Source organism: Thunnus albacares, chromosome 5, assembly GCF_914725855.1.
Source record: "Thunnus albacares chromosome 5, fThuAlb1.1, whole genome shotgun sequence".
In the NCBI taxonomy this organism is placed as follows: Eukaryota; Metazoa; Chordata; class Actinopteri; order Scombriformes; family Scombridae; genus Thunnus; species Thunnus albacares.
Window position 1 is genome coordinate 26,353,030 of NC_058110.1, and position 17,441 is coordinate 26,370,470.

At 40.3% G+C, this 17,441-nt stretch overlaps 2 protein-coding genes across 5 annotated transcripts; one reads left to right on the forward strand and one right to left on the reverse strand.

Annotated features, from left to right (window-relative positions):
• The first annotated feature begins 380 nt into the window (after window positions 1-380).
• On the forward strand, window positions 381-6,300 carry LOC122983219 (probable G-protein coupled receptor 173). 3 transcript variants are annotated; one of them, XM_044353002.1, is made up of 3 exons: window positions 381-968; window positions 2,267-2,308; window positions 3,145-6,300. In XM_044353002.1, the coding sequence occupies exon 3, from the start codon at window positions 3,311-3,313 to the stop codon at window positions 4,517-4,519; it is 1,209 nt and encodes a 402-aa protein (XP_044208937.1). In that variant the 5' UTR covers window positions 381-968; window positions 2,267-2,308; window positions 3,145-3,310; the 3' UTR covers window positions 4,520-6,300. The 3 variants fall into 3 exon arrangements, with proteins under 3 accessions (XP_044208937.1, XP_044208938.1, XP_044208936.1); XM_044353001.1 differs by lacking the exon at window positions 381-968 and adding an exon at window positions 2,092-2,132; XM_044353003.1 differs by lacking the exons at window positions 381-968; window positions 2,267-2,308 and adding an exon at window positions 2,091-2,132.
• Window positions 6,301-10,028: 3,728 nt separating this feature from the next.
• Window positions 10,029-16,818, reverse strand: wdr13 (WD repeat domain 13). Of its 2 annotated transcripts, XM_044351056.1 has the most exons (10): window positions 16,713-16,818; window positions 16,078-16,167; window positions 15,721-15,952; window positions 15,199-15,308; window positions 14,811-14,941; window positions 14,396-14,703; window positions 12,432-12,612; window positions 12,124-12,265; window positions 11,839-11,957; window positions 10,029-10,955 (listed from the first exon to the last, which is right to left on the reverse strand). In XM_044351056.1, exons 2-10 carry the CDS (start codon window positions 16,116-16,118, stop codon window positions 10,771-10,773), a joined length of 1,449 nt encoding a protein of 482 aa, XP_044206991.1. In that variant the 5' UTR covers window positions 16,119-16,167; window positions 16,713-16,818; the 3' UTR covers window positions 10,029-10,770. The 2 variants fall into 2 exon arrangements, with proteins under 2 accessions (XP_044206991.1, XP_044206992.1); XM_044351057.1 differs by lacking the exon at window positions 15,721-15,952.
• Window positions 16,819-17,441: the final 623 nt, after the last annotated feature.

The window sequence follows — 17,441 nt, forward strand, 5'->3', positions numbered from 1 at the left end:
TAAAAACAAATTTGTCCCGTCATCCATTAAGAATTTAACCAGCAGCAGTTTAATGCTGCGTAGATGATAAGTTAAGGGATCAAAGATATTACAGTTAATCATGTGGAGCACACAAATGTGTCTATCTAATTTTAAAGTAATCCATCTATTTGTTGCGAAAATTAAAAAAAGCCCTCTCTAAAGCCAGTATTTGGTTTGTCCATTCTGGGCTACTGTAGAAACATGGCGGTGCAACATGGCGGTCTCCGTGGAAGGGGACCCACTCAGGGTTCATTCTAAGGTAACGAAAACACAACAATTCTTATTTTCAGGTGATTATACACTAATTAAAACACACTTATGAATATTATATTCCATTTCTTTCAAGTCTGTTCCTCTAGATGCCACTAAATCTTACACATTGCCCCTTTAAATCAGTAGGATTCATTGTCAGATGACCATGAATGTCTGTACAAATTTTAACACTGATCCATCTTATAATTTTTCATTTGCAAGCGTGGCAAATAAAAAGTACACACATACTATAATAATACTGGATGAAGTAAACATAGAAAATATAAACTACAGGAAGGTGCAAAGTACAAACGATGGTGCATCACATTAATGGAAATGCAGGGAACTAGATACAGTGTAAAAAAAAAACCCTGCAGAAAGCTGCATAGTGTGTTCCCACTGCTACAAATCACAAACATTAAAATATCAAGAACAGAAAATGAAAACACTGTATTAACCGTACGGGATGATGATGATGATGATGTTGTTTTTATGGAGGCCCTATATATTCTTCCAGAGGACCCAGAATTCCTTGCTGCGCCCCTGTCAGGCCTGTCTGTGTCATTTTAGGTCCAGTCTGTCACCAAGGGCAGGGGAGCCAATGAAAGACATGCGCAAGTTTGTTGACAGCTGGAGCTCCTCTCTGTGTTCGTACTGGAGAAAACAGACGCGTCATACATGATGCGGGAGAGACGGTTAGAATAAAACATCACTTTCAAGTTACATGGCCCACCATACTGCACAGGTCCGCCTCTCTCCCTCTCTCTCTCTCTCTCTCTCTCTCCCCCCTCCATCTCTCCCTCCCTCTCTCTCTCTCTCTCTCTCTCTCTCTCCCTCTCTCCGAATAAAACCGACGGATTCCGCGAATGTGCGAGCTGCCTCCTTGCAAGCAGCCATAATTGGGATTATTCAGGAATAATTCGCCTAATCCAGCCGTGTTGTTTTTCTTTTTCCTGTTTTTCTTTTCTTTTTTTTTCTTTTTATTAAAAAAATAAAATAAAATCGTGATTTCGACAGCGTCGGCGATGTGAATCCCCCTCCCTGTGGCATCGCTGGATTTGTCGAAACATGCATTTATTCTGTCATGGAGGCTTTAATTGTGGACTATTAAGATGTAGCCCACCTTCGCTGGACAGCAAAACAAAGACTGCATATTAACTGTTCGGGGTAAATACATCGCCTTTTTTTTGTGACTGAAAGATGGGAAAAAGAGACGTATCGAGGCTGTTGTCTGTGTGGACTAATTGTTCTGGTGCCACTAGCCAATATACATGCCAAGACGGTTCATTTAGGGGATGCGCGATCTTTTTTTCCTCTCTAACGTTTGTGGGTGGGTTATTATAAGCATTGAAAATCTGACATCATTTGGATATATGAACAGAACAAGATATATTTTTTTTTGTATCGCGTCTGCTTCTAGTCTTCTGGAAATCCATCTTCGACGTGATGCAACATAAAATCTGTTTTCTCGGATGATATTCAGACACAGACCAAATGAACACATCCCTCTCTATGAAACAGTAAAAGGGTGGCAGTGGATTTTTTTTTTTAAATATATATCTGGCTTAACAGCAGACTCCTCATCCTGGATTGTTTGATCAGCTGTTGATTATTAGATAGCCTCTATAACGTCTTATGTTTATTATATGTTGCTCTATTCGATTTCCTTGCGATGGATTTATGCATAACAGGTGTTGTTTGAGCCTGAGAGCACAGCAAGAGCATGAGGCTTTATTATGTGTTTTTCTCTCGATTTAACAAACAGTGAAACAAAGCGACTGGGGTCATTTTTTTTGGTTTTTTGCCGTGCCAGAAGAACAGATCCAAAAAAATAAATAAAAAAAATGAGGGGATGAAAGGTAGGTTATCATCTCTCTCTCTCTCACACACACACACACGCACACACACACACACGCACACACACATAGAAACACACACACACACACGAAGCAGAGGTGATTTTGACACCTGTTCATCTGTTTTTCCACTTCAGCCTGTGTTTCCGGCCTAGCTGACATGGCAGCCATCTAATCAGGTGAAATGATATTTGTCAAGGTGGCAGAGGGCTGTTATGTATGGGGGGGTGAGAGGGGGGAAGAGAAGCCTATAGTTACAGCAAATCACTTTGTGTTTCATGGCCTACATAGACAAGGCCCACCCAGACAAGCACAGTTATGCATCATCATTACCTTATGCCTATAAATGAGTTTTTAGGTGAGGCTGCATCTCAGATCTGTTTTTTTTATTAGTATTATTGGAATGTTTTTAATCTTTATATGGCTCATTTTTTAGGTTCCTTTCTAAAATATTGAGGCCTGATCCTTTTCTCTTCCACATTTCATATGTAGGCCTGTATGGTAAAAACCGAATTGCTCCCTGCCCTGCCTTTGTATTCTTACATTTGTTATATCCTGTGAATGGTACAGATTACACCCTCTGCTCTTAAACTGACTTGTCACGTGCACACACACGCATACACAGAGCAGCAGAGAGAAAGCATAAAATGTTCTTTGCTCATTTACAACATCTCTGTTTGTTGGACATGCCCAGTGTTGGTTGTACTGTGTCTGCTCCATCCCCCTGTACACCCCCATGCATTCACTCAAACACCCACACTTGCACAAAGTATGTGAGCTGTTGTATCTTAGCAACGGGCAAGGTAATTACTGAGAGAGCCAAGGAGCTGGCATGCTGTAGAGCTGCTGATCTGATCCCAGCCTTAGAGAAACAGGAAGGCAAAGATTTCCACTGTGTTGCCCAACACAGCACTTCTGTATCCATGCTGGTAACTGTAAGTTTTGTTTCCATTTAGTGGAGTGCATGTCAGACATCTTGTTTTTCATTCTTCAAAATGTGTGTCTCTGTTCACAGGTGGTGAGGTTGTGGACAAAGAGGAAAGATGAGTCTGTCATGTAGAAAGGATCCTTACGGCCTCTCCTTGTAAAGACGAGAGAGCCGCAGGAGACGACGGCTATAGGAGGATCAGTAGTGTTTATAAAGGGCCTGTACCAGGCAGGCTCCTGTGGAAGGTGATAGAATGGCTAACCAAAGCTTTGCCATCGATGGCCCAGGTAGTTTACTGGCTGTGCTGGCTTCACAGAGTGGACTGGCAAGAGGCGGCAGCAGCAGCAGCAGCAGCAGTGACGGCAGCAGCAATGGAGGAACCTCTGCCACAGATGTGTCTGCCTACTTTAAGCTGGTCTTCTTGGGGATGATCATCTGTGTCAGCCTTGTAGGCAACCTCTTGGTCTCCCTGCTGGTCCTACGAGACAGGACACTTCACAAGGCCCCCTACTTCTTTCTCCTGGACCTGTGCCTGGCTGATGCAGTTCGCTCTGCTGCTTGCTTCCCATTTGTGCTGGTTTCCGTCCACAACAGCTCGGCCTGGACTTACAGTGCCTTGAGTTGTAAAGTTGTGGCTTTTATGGCTGTGCTGTTTTGTTTTCACGCTGCCTTCATGCTGTTTTGTGTGGCTGTCACCCGCTACCTTGCCATCGCCCACCACCGGTTCTACGCCAAGCGCATGACCATCTGGACCTGCGCCGCCATCATTTGCATGGTGTGGACTCTGGCTGTTGCCATGGCGTTCCCACCTGTCTTTGATGTGGGGACATACAAGTTCATCCGTGATGAGGACCAGTGCATTTTTGAACACCGCTACCTGAAGACCAACGACACCCTGGGCTTCATGCTCATGCTGGCTGTGGTGGTCCTGGCCACCCACGGTTTCTACGCCAAGCTGCTGCTGTTTGAGTACAGGCACCGCAAGATGAAACCTGTCCAGCTAGTGCCAGCTATCAGCCAGAACTGGACCTTCCACGGTCCTGGGGCAACAGGTCAAGCTGCAGCTAACTGGATTGCAGGGTTCGGTCGTGGCCCCATGCCACCCACTCTGTTGGGCATCAGGCAGAATTTACACAATCAACACCGGCGGCTGCTTGGGATGGAAGAGGTGAGGTCAGAGAGGAGGCTGGGCAGGATGTTCTACACCATCACCCTGCTTTTCTTGGTCCTCTGGGCTCCCTACATCGTGGCATGCTTCTGGAGGGTGTTTGTCAAGTCCTGCACCATCCCTCACAGGTATCTTTCCATCACAGTGTGGATGAGCTTCGCCCAGGCTGGAGTCAACCCCATCTTCTGTCTCCTGCTCAACGAGGACCTGAGAAAAGTGCTGAGAGCTCACCTGCCCACCTACTGGAGGACTAAACAACACCTGCCCCAAGATGAGGCCTACTGCATTATGTGATAAGATATAAGCTTAACAAAGAGAATGTTTCAGGTTTTTAAGGGAAATTTGGAGAATAGAAGCGATGTAATGCACCTTGGTTAAGTGTCAGCGTCTGTTTTGTTGTTTTGCACTACAAAATCAAATTTTTGCCAACAAATGCAGGCACAGTGCCATTTTATTAAGAATGTTGATATTCGAGTAAATGTTTAAGGTGCGGAGGTTTGAACAGGGCGATAAAAAAAGCCCTGGTAACACTTTAATGGCTTGTATTTCTGATGAGGTACTAGAATGATCACAACAATCACCACTCCAAGTAAGTGTGACAGTTGCCATTTTAAAAATATTGTTGCCTTATTTCAGAGGGACACGCCCCAGAGCTTTCAACCGAAAATTAGTTTCTGTGTCACATGAGGCACAAAACAGACACACGGAGAGTTGAAATCCTTGAAGAAATGTGCTGTGGACTGTGAATAGAAAGTGTTGATCAGAGCGTTACTAACTCTGAAACACATCAAGGAACTCAAAGGGTCTAAATGGATTGATAGACCACCCTGGACGCCTTTTCATGTAATTCAAAGGAGACTGCAGAATATCGAATGGACCCAGTACCCTTGGATACATTTAAATAGCTGTTGTGAACCCAAGAAGCCCCTAACATGCTTGATTTTTTGGACTTGATTTAGGGCGTGTCAGGTTTCTTTGTATCATAAAAAAATGCCTGTTTTCCTTTATTTGTAAACAATACATGTTAAGCAGATGACACTATTTTGAAATATGACTTGATTTCATATTGTACAGACTGTACAGGAATGTATATTCCTGCTTGTGTGTTTTTATATAGCATTTGTGTGTATGTGTGCGTGAGAGGTAGGAAGAGAAGGAGGGAGGAAGAAAAAAAGAGAAATAATGATGATGAAAAAGGTTCCAGTAATATTGAGTCAATATGAAAGCAGTCTCATCTTGCGGTCTCAAAATCATGCAAAATTGAGTAGTCATCATATGGAAATTTATCCTATAAATTGATTTTCATACCTGAAAATGTCTGATTTTTAATGTTAATGTACAAGCAAATGTTAAATACAGATGGATTATGAAAAAGGGGACCGAATAATTAGAAAACTATACTTGTACATTGCAAACAATCCATAGGATTTAATGACTTGAATGATTATGTAAATTACGTATTTTAAAAAAAAAATCATTTGCAAATGAACATTTATTTGCAAATGATGATCTTGGGAATGTATTTAAAGTACTGTTATGCTCTCACCAGAATACAGAAAAATGAAGAAGAAATGAAGTGGCACTTAATATGAAGGAAACTTGAATGTTACCAGGCCCTCTTATATTTCCCCTCAACATTAATGTCACCATTTGAGTGTGTGGATCAGTATGTTCAAAATCTAAACGTCTTCAGGCTGGATACGACCCCAGAGATGTTTGATGTATGGAAACCGACTTAGACTACATTGAGTTGTCTCTCCAAATTATGATTCATGTAATGCAAAAGTCTGACCTACAGTATGTTAGGCATAGATATATTTGTGCAGTAAATTTTCTAAATGTGGACACTTGCACAGCATACTGTATTAGCATGCATTCCACTGCATTTCATAGATTCAAGACCGGGGATTACAACTTGTACAGATGTTGATATGGAAAGACAAAGTGAAAAGTGAACTGAGGTCCATAATTTTTACGTCTGGCATTCCTTCGCGAGATGATATTCTGTAACTGTACAGTTTAACTGAGGTGGTTCTTTTGCCCACTCATCAATAAAGACTCTACTTTTGATGCATTCTGAGTTATGACCTGCCTGGATGTTGAAATGGCTCGACCGCTGTGGAGAAACACTTCACAGGAAATAGACCAATTTACATGTAGCACAAATTACATCCTATGTGCATTTTAGTCCCTGAACATAAACAACAAAAAAAAGGTAAAATTGTGACACATCAGTCTAGCTTTGCACACTTGACTGCATGAAATGAAAAAGATGTCTGGACTCTTTCCCCTCCACTGAGCACTGACCAACAATCTCTGTGGAGTCAAAAGGGTTTGTGATTTCTTACTCTGGTACCAACCTTTCATATCTGTGGAGGCAGGTGTACAAATACACAAAAGAGTGAAGAGATATCTACAAAATTGAATTGTTATACGAGGCTTGAAGTGAACAACTATAGAAACAAATAATGTGGCATGTGTGGATCCAACTAAGGTTTTGAAGCTTGTGGTCTATAATCTACTTAAACCTTCCTACAATAAAACTAAATGCTAAAACATAGCGTCACAGTAGCACAAATAGAGAAGAGAAATAAAGTCAACAAACTGACAAAGCAATGTCTAAAGTTTACTAACATTAGCCACCATAAGCTACCAGTCATACCAGACCAAGGAGCTAAACCCTTGAGTGTATTGACTTGAATGAGGATGCATTTTATTTCTTATGAATTCAAGAATGTGTATTTCTTTCTATAAAAGTTACCCTAGTCTCGCTTTAACCGATGAAGCATAAACACATACTGTAAATTGCGAGGTCCTTGAAAAATGTGTTGCAAAAACAGATAAGAAAGGCAAAAGAATGAGAGCACTCAAGTATAAACGTACTGAAGGACTTGCAAACCCCAGAGATTAAGGACATTTAAAACTAGCATTTGATGTTGATGCTCAGATGTAGAACCTGGATATGCGGTGTCATTACATCAAATGACATATCCCAGAAGAGAACATTTAATACCACATAAAATCAGAGAAGTGAGGACTGTAAAATCATATAAATAAAAATAACTGCAACTCTCTCCCAGGCTTTCCAAGTAGCAGATGTCAAATCTTTTGTGCAAACAGAGAAATGGATTTAAGGCGAAATATATCCAATCACTCAACAGACCAGAAAAACAATATTTTCTCATTTATTCAAAATTGTAGGAAGGTTTAAACTGACATATGTTACAGTATGATGTCTGGATGAATTAAAGTTAATTTTACAGGTATGAGGATTCCACAATCTGACAAATTTTAAGAATACTACTGCTAATAATAGAATATCTTAAATGTTGTTGTAAAGAGTTCCTCTGCAAGATAAGGAACTTAAAGCACATTAATAAAACATGTAATGTCCTGAATCTCTTTCTCCCTATTGGAAAAAAAACTGTTCATACAGATTCCATATATACAGCAAACTTTATGCAACCAACCATACCACATAATTATGTTTCTGGCATTATAAAATAAAATGGAAAGGGTTGGTAAAAAAGAAATTCAATCTTAATTATAGCCTGATTGAAATCCAGCAGTCGTATGATTGTGTATTCTCTCAATAAACAATTAGCCTATATTTTAAATTTGAATGAGAGATAATTTCCATTGTCTGTATTTGCGCACTCAAACAGAGGCGGATAGAAAAAGATGTTTCCATAGTGAGAAGCATCAACTGTGTGAACATCCTCTAAATAGTCCAGGTTTAACAGGTTGTATCCGACTGTGCCTCTCTGTCTCCCCAGAACTGATGTTGAAGATTCATCCAAGTACTTTTATTTTTAGTTTTCTTCCCACTTCTCTCTAAGATACATCACAACAAAGGCCGTCTTACTCATTTGTGAAAACTTATCCTCGCCCACTGTATGTTCTGAAGATACAGAGTTGTGCAGAGGCCTTGTTGCATTGTCCTATCAGAGCACTCAGGTTCATGCAGGAGAAGTTTTTGTGTAGCTCTCTTAGACAGGTTTCCTTGCTTTTATCACCTATCCTGCCTGTTTTAAACAAAGCCCCTGTCCTGACCTTCCCAGACAGCAACCATTCATTGTGTTTTCACTCCCACACAGCCACATTTGTACGTCACAATACCCTCACCAACCTTGAGAGGAAAACAATCATGTCTCAAGATGCTGCATTTGTGCATAAATCACACATCTGTTCCAACCGTAAAACTACACATTCATACAAATGCAGTTTTGTACAAAATGTACAAAAATTGTTCAAAATGTACAAAAAATATGTTTCCCTGTGACTTTTTTCCAATCTCTTTCTACAATTTTCAGTTGATTATGTATTTCTTTTTCGTGAGCTGTGACGGTGCAAACAGTGTGGAAATGGCAATGTGAGACTAATGTCTCGCATAGCCATGATACATTAGTCTGACAATGCAGGACTAATATGTCATTTTTATAGCTTGTCTAAGCCTAGAAAATAGAAATTCTTCATGTGTAGGAGCTGTGTGATTTGATCTACCTCAGTGGTTCTCAACCTGGGGGTCAGGACCCCTCAAAGGGTCCCAAGAAAAAAAAATGAAGGTCACAAGACCCTTCTGTTAAGCTTTTTTTCCCCCTGATTTTGCTGTTTTGTGAAATACTTGATACTTTTACCTCTTGTGCTTCTAAAAATCCATCAAATGAAACAATATTGGAAAAGAAAAAATCACTCTTTGATTGAACTGCTCACAACTCATGTCAACTCTAAGACCATATGGGGTTATACAAGTAGACATTTCTTTATTTTAAAGGTTGGGAATCTACCTGATGGTTAATGTTGGCAGTGTGCGTACAACTACATCTTGGTGATGTTGACAAAATTCAGTATTGATGATGTCAGGACATTTTAGGGATGATTAATGGTGATTTAAGAAGATACTAAGAAACTGAACAAGACAAGTAAAACAAAACTTCACCGCAGTGCTTTGAGCTCAGTGCTAACATGCTCGTAATGCTAATTTTTAGCAGGTAAGATTTACCGGGTTTACCATCTTAGTTTTAGCGTGTTAGCATTTTAACATTTGCTCATTAACACTAAATGTATAGAACAGCTGAGAGTAATGGGTTTCAGGTATCTGGTCATAAACTAAATAAGCAGATTGAGGAACTTGAACATCTGTAGCAAATTTCACAGCAATCCATCTGATAGTTTTGGAGATATTTCTCTCTGAACCACTAATGTCACAAAAATCTCTTGGTGGTGCTAGACAAGAGGGGGATCCTAAAGTCGTAAGGATTCATCCTCTGGGGAACATGAATGTCTGTAAACAAAAAGAGAAATCATGGTAATCAATGCAATAGTTTTGAGATATTTCATCCTGGACCAAAGCATTGGACAAATCAACACTGCTAGCGTGGCTAAAACAATCATTAATGCAATTATGATGATTGATGGCTAAACTGGCAGGAGAATTGACTATTTTTCTTAGCTAGAACACATTTCAAAGGTCAAGTATTATTGAACCTTTAAATCCACAAAAAGAGAACATATAAGCTCTTTTATAATGCCAAAATGCCAACATCATCTTATCACATGACACAATATTATAGATATGTTGCTCAGGTCCAAATGCAGCAGTACATTTTTACACACCTTTTAGTCATTCATGTAGGGGAAATCCTGTGTGGATGTTGAAGACCCACACAATGACTAATACTCTCCTACACTGAAGGTTTCACCAACCCACTACATTAAGCTCTTCTTTTTTTAAAATATCCCATTGTTTCAAATATATTTTTGTAAAAAAAAAAAAAAAAAAAGAGAAAGAAACAAAGACTACTGACAGTTACAGTAGTTTTATTCTGTATACATGTGCGTTAAATAAATTATATGAATAAGCAACCAGCATGAACTGAATACACACACATACACACACACACACACACACACACACACACATACAAATAAGTACAAACATACTTAAAAACACACTTGTTTATCTTTTGCGATGATCAGCTTGATATGCCGACTGACCGATTCTGAGTTCAACATCATGCACATGGTCTCAAATTAAAAACAGGCGACTGCAGAACTGAAATCAAATAAGGCGGTTTTTTACTACACTTGATTACGCTGCTTGAATAACAGTTACATAAATAGTGAACTAGATCTATGCCAGAGGGACTGTCAGTGTGATACAAAGTGATGGAACTGGTTTCTCTGGAAGATTGCGTCGTATCCTCTTCACATGAATTCAGTCATACCCCCTACAAGTAGGTAAGCCATGACACATGCATGGGAGTAGTGCTCTTTCTTTTTGTGTTGAAAAGCAATTTCCTCAGCTGCAGCTGTAGGAGTACTGACACATACACACATAACCCGCCCCCCCAAACCCCTTGAATTAAGAAATCCCAGCCACCTACACAACATGGTGTACTGATTGCACTTGAGTATCATTACATTAAACGTTTAACGCAGCCTGTTACATCCCGGTGAAAATCTACAGACGTTGTTATTGGACGGTTAAGGAGCGGCAGGCCTTTTGTATGCAGTTGGATGGAAGCATTTTATTGGTGGATCAGTCACTTTTGCTCCCGCCTCCAGATGATGACCATGCCTGTGGAATCAGCTGAGGCCAGTAAACTCTCGTCACAATTGAAGCTGACATCCAGAACTGGTCCCCCGTGACCCTGTAACTTGTTCACTATCGCCTTGGTGTTGCGTTCGACGTCGAAGAAGTAGACACAGGCGTCCTCGCTGCCGGTCACTGTATTAGAGGGAAAGAATAAGAAATGAATTGGTGAGGAGAAATGACCATGGCAACTAAATAAATAAATGATGAATGTCTTGTTATGACAATTCCTCCAATGGTTCGATGAGAATTTGAATTTTAAATGAATATCTCTGTAGTTCACACTGCTTCTAAACAATCTGAAGACACAATTATTATTGTGACAACCATAAAATGGCCTGCATGTGCAATAAACCCTTTAAATTTCTATCAGACAAAAAAAGTATATAGAGATGCTGCTCAACACTGCAGAGCTACAGATATGAGGCCGAAGCACTTCTCAGGTATCCTCCACTGTTTGTCAGTTCGTGTCCTTTTTTAAAAAAAATGTAATGTAAGCAATCATGTTGCAAAACATCAGTGGCTTTTGTAACAATTAAATTACAACACAGCCTCAACTGAAGATTCTCAAGGGTATTTTTTATGACTGAGATACTTCTGTTAATTGGAGACGCAAACCTGATAATTTAAACACTGACAAGCCTTGAATAAAATGAACTGTGGGGAATAATTACGGTGAGGAAAGTCAAGGAAGGTGAAGCTCTGAGGTAGAACGGTGTCAAATATTAATGCTCCCATGTAAACAACTCACTGTATAACTTCAATTGATTATATACTCCTGTGATTTTTGAACATTCTGCAACCTTTTGGTTGATGAACAATAATCAAATTAACTCAAAATGCATTCAAGCTTAAAAACAAGATAGGTTGCTTAAAGGTTGCTAATTTGGCTTGTTTTATCCAAAAGCAGCACTATGCTATTTTTTGCATATCTTTCTTTCACACCGGATTGCCTGCAGCATTTAATGAACTGTGGACTAATTTTCTATTCAAATATCACAGCAGGAACACTTCTTACCAACACAAGCTCCCTGTCTGAAAGACATGAGGGGACAGAAGATGCTATGAACGAGCTGGGAACCGTGCTGGATGGGGAAACTCCTCTTCAGCTGTAGTGTGCCTTCATTATCTACCACCCTGTAAACGCAAAGGTGGCATAACGGATCATATTCAATGCAACAATATAAACACATCATCACATACACGCATCACAAGTGAAGACGTTATAGCTTTGAATTTTATTTCTGCACAGCAGAGACAAAACTGCCCATTACTAAACAGTGACTTGTCCTTACAAACTGACCTGTACAGCAGAAGCTTATTGACACAGGCGTTGACCAGCAGGGAGGGGTCTCTGGCCTCTCGGCTAATCCAGGACCGAGCAGATATGCTGCAGATGGAGCTGCCTTCACTCACCACCAGACGCTTGGCTTTGGTCAGCTTCCCTGTGGGAGGGGGCAGGCAGAAACAGCGGAGACCGGCAGTAACACATCAACCGCTTTCCCTCTCAAACAGAGACACCATTAATTCACAACGCAAAACCTGATAGTAATTTGTAATTCAGTCATGAAACACTTTGCCCTCTGCCAGATGGAGATACTGTAAGCATACCTGTGGCCATGTCAAAGAGGAAAGAGAAGATGCTCCCCCTGTCATCACCAGCCCAAAGGATCCTCCCCGGAGCATCAAAGGAGAGAGACAGCACACGGCCTGTCAGCTTACTGGAGCCCCCCTTCACCTTCTTCCCAGTGGAGATGTTCACCACCTGCAGGTGGTGCTTGCTGTTCCCCACCTGCAACACAGAACTGGTAGTGAGGACCTTTATTATTTCCAAAGGCAGCCCTGAGAAAAGCACTGGTAGATGTTTTTTTTTTTCTGGTGCAATTAGACTAGGTGAAACCCCATGTAGGTTGATCTTGTAATCTCTGCATAACGTGCATTAATGTGCCATGTGTTGGAAATGTAGATACTTTCTGTTTCTACTCTCATCTGGTGTTCATGCAAATGAGACCAATATATGGCTGCTCTGGTAGACCAGTCAGTTAAATTTGTACAAACCAGATTTGAATGTCTGTGCTTAAGACATCTATTTCTTCCACTCATAGTCCTTCTTGTTGGCACTGACTGTCAATTAAAAACAAATATCTATCTCCCTCATCAATTTAATGAGGCATAAATGGACACGGGTGTGCAAGTCTCTGCTTTCATTTCACATTCTGCTCATCAATTAAAAGTATTTCCCACTGAAAAAGCAGAGTTAAATCCAAATTATCCAAGACATTTACCACTTTTGTTTTTGTTACAAAAGATGACATTTAATTCTGAAATTTTAATCAATGTCTGCACAGTAGCTTTGCATGCAACGTTTTGTGAATACACATCACACAAAAAAATCAGACAAGGTTTTAATAAAATAAAATGCATGATGATTAATTAATTTGACAGCATGTTATGAACTTTGAAGAGGAAATAAAAGCTGCACAAGTCATTCTTTATACCAGGATCACAGAGGCCCAACTGTAACAAAATTGTGCCTGTAAGTATAAAAAGTAACAGACAAATGACAAGAGTATTTCTGGCATTTTTCTGGTTTAACCAGCACCTTGCCTCACAGCCTTTTTGCCATTTGACACAAAAACTGATATATAAACGTCTTTCTCACTGGTTCCAGTCCTCTCTGTAAGGCAAAATCTGCTAACACAGTTTCAAACTGCACCATGCGGGCTTGGGATAGAAATTCAGACCTTTGAAATGTAAAAATAGTTTGTGACATACTGAATGTTTAATGTTCTATTTGAGGCTCTCATGAGACTTATTACAGTAATATATACAGCTACGCAACTCATTTCAAGTGCCAAATATTTAGGGCTGAAACGATTAGTTAATCAATCATCAATTTTCACAAATTATCTACATTATCTGGTTCCAGCTTCTCAACTCATTTATCTAATATAATAGTTAATTGAATTTCTTTGGGTTTTGGACTAACGGACAGATAAAACATGCTGAGAAATTGTGATTTTTTTTCATTTCATTTTATAGAAACAAAATCAATAAATCCTTGAACAAAATAAGCAAATGAAGTGATCACTACTTTACTGTGATATCAATATAAGGTAACTTCAATATTTATTCCAGAAACACAACTATTATCATTTGTTTTTCCCCAAATAATCACAGAAATGAAAGCAGGCGGCAGATGATGATGCTGCAAACATATAATCAGAGCTTTATTCATATGATGACTGTAGTGCAGTAGTACACCTTAAAAAACTGAAGGTTAGAGAGGAAAAATATTTAAATATTCTTAAAAATCTAGTAGAATGATGGCACAGAATATTGACAAAAAACAATGCCTCCTCATTTATCAATTATAAAGGAGGACACAAAAGAAATATTGGCAGAACAAGGAAATTAGATTATGAAATAAATGATCACACAATAAATCACAATAAATGTTTTTTTTTCTTACAAATATTTTTAATGTAATTACCTGTAATTGAAAACAATTCTCTTGCTCAAGGTTTTTTTTTGTGACAGTATTGAATTAGTATTAAAAAATATATGAGACTCACCACAGTAAGGTTATTATTCATGGGCTGGAAGGTGCAGCAGAGCAACTCGCTGGATTCTGGGTCTCTGACCTCTCGTATGCATCGACCATCCTCGGTGTTCCAGATACGCAGAGTCCCATCTAGTGATGTCGACACGATGATGTCATTGCTGAGGGACCAAGCAAAGTCTGTGACCGGACCACCGTGACCTTTCAGAGTCACCTTCACGCTGGCAGGAGGCGGGGACAACGTCATGATGGACAGGGTGCCATCCAGTGAGCAGCAAGCAAGGAGGTGCTTGTCATCATTGGCAAACTGCAAACGTGGAACTAAAAAAAACACAAGTGGAAGGACAAAAAGATAAAATAGGGTGAAATAAATGTTGAAGCTTAATGTTTATAAATGGATTATTATAACTTAGTAACCATTTACTCACCAGCAGAGTCTACATGTTGGTCAAATATGTGGTGCATTCCAGCAAAAGCATAATTTTCACTCAAAGTTGTGTCCCCGGCCATTGCACGACTGGCCTCTGCCACTGAGGTGGGCACCAAACTGCCCGGAGGCCTGCGGCCAGAAATAAAAACCACCATGTAAGCATAAAATCAATACAACACACCTCACAACCCTTCCCCACAGCTGACAAATCAATATGAGAGGTCTGATCATTACTCAGTGCAACCAAATCTGAATTACAACCTATAAATCTAAAAAAAACGCAATAGTTCAAAAGAGAGATAAATCGAAGAATTCATTTGCTCAAGGTGATGAGACAAGACGTTGGATGCATGTTGAGCATCTTTGTGAAGTGTTCTTCTGGGTACCTCTCATCATAGACAGCTCTGTTCATCTGGGCCTGTAGCTGGTAGGAGCCTCTGCTGACGGACCGGCGGTGACCACGAGCCCCTTGGGCGCGGGGGTCCTCCTCGAAGTCCTGCTCAAGAACAGAGAGGGAGAAGACAGCCAAAGGGGGAGACAGAACCTCGTAGGAGTGAGTACAAGTGGATACAACTTCAGACCACAAATAATCTTAAATTAGCCATCATTAAATCTTGAAAACTTACTGAAATTAGCATGCATTTTTCAGTTAGTCATATATCCCATTCACATGGGCAGTGCCAGCCATTTCAACCAAGCTGCTCAGCTTAATATGCATGGGCAACCAAAGTTTTGTTTTGCTATGCTGCTGGTTGTTGACAACTAAAGTCAAACCATCCATATGGCTCTCATATGTTGTAACTCTGAGATGTTTTTATATTTCTTTTTCCAAATTAGTACAGAAACCCCCCCCCTCTATTCCTTCTCTTTTTGTGTTCCTGTCCTTTCTCTGTTTCTTTGGGTCTGACCTCCATGCGGTCCAGTGTGGTGCGGGAGCTGCGCACACTGCTGGCCCTGAAGCTGCTCTGCTCAGACAGGGGCCCATAGCGCAGGGCCAGCAGCTGACTGCGCAGCCTCAGGTACTGCCTGCGCAGCCCCGGCTCAAAGCCACACTTGGCGTTCTCTCTGAGCAGCTGGCTGCGTCGGCGGATGTACTGAGTTCGGAACTGTGGGAAGGTAGGCGTGCGGTAAGCATTGTACCTGGAGGGGAAAAGAAGTGACACAGCACGCACAATAACTCACAAGTGATCCATAAGCAATTACATGTCTGAACAGTTTCTTCATCAGTTTAGACTATTAAAGCCTGCTGCCTGACTGAGTCTCACCTTGCGTCCACTGCCAAAACCTGCTGCCAAACTGCTGCCATTACACAAGCACTCTGGGTAGAGAGAGGAAGCCACTGCCAGGGCACGTTCCTGCAAAAATACACAACACTCAGTTCACATTTTAGCCACTTTCACTAATAAACTTTACATTTATGTGCTGTGTGAGAGTGTAGCTTAGCTAAAATTAATGTTACATTCATTTAAGTGAAGTATCATCCCCACCCTCCCTCCACAACACAGAGCCAAGTGATGGTGCAGAATCTAATAGCACCACAGGAAAAGACTTTGCTGTTGAGCTATGTGAGTTTGACACCTGCTAATAATTATTGAGGTGAACCGAAGGAGTCAAATGGAGTCAAAAGATAATTGGTTTGGGCATTTTTTCCCCTTGCAGACAGCCAAGAACAGGCTTGACAGCTAGGTTAATGTCGCTAAGCTAACGTTACCTAGCAAGCTAGTAATTAGCAAGTTAGCCACAACATCATCTACGATCTCCTCGCATAAACATTTATTTTCCATTCACTCTTTAATGTACTTTGATAGTCTATCAGTTGGCAGTTATATACATAGAACAGGGCGTTTATTGTGGTAATACAGCGAAGAAACACCGAGAAATATATGTGGAAACGGCTCACCTTCCTAGCTTTTCTCCATCGCTGCCTGTTCAGTAAAGTCACATGACACGGTGACACCAGCCCACTGACTGATGTGCAGCTACATGATGACTCACAATATTGAGTTAGATTGTTTTTATCGTTGGATAAAACACGACCAAACAATCACAATATGACTGGATTAGGGTTCATATTTAACAGACCGACAGCCAGAAACAGACACAAACCTGATTTACGACATCATGTTTTCATAGGAAAGACATTTTCAACACTATAAAATCTCGCTGGATTATGATTTTATTCTGTTTAAGCACAAGCTGATAACAATGGCACTCCTTATGTTTGCATACAATGTTGTCTTTAGGGATTACACGGGTTGCTGAGGTGAAAATATAATCAATTGCTTAATATCAGCACATAAATAATTAGCCTACTAGCCTGCATGAAAGTCCACACAATGAAGAATGCAAAGAGTGACACATTTGAGCACACTTACTATTGTCCTCAGCTCTAACAGTGCTGACACATATGAGGACTAATTTTTTTTGTAATAATATGTAACAACCAAATGTGAGAAGTCACATATGGTTTCTAAGGGGGTAAAAATAATCTGCTATCCTCTATTCAGTATATAACATTTAAAAAAGTCCCTATTTAAAAGAAATGAACATAAGCTGTCACCTCGCCTGTAACATGATGGAAACGCTTTCTTGTCATGGACAATAGGTGAACACACAGTTCCAGTGGGTT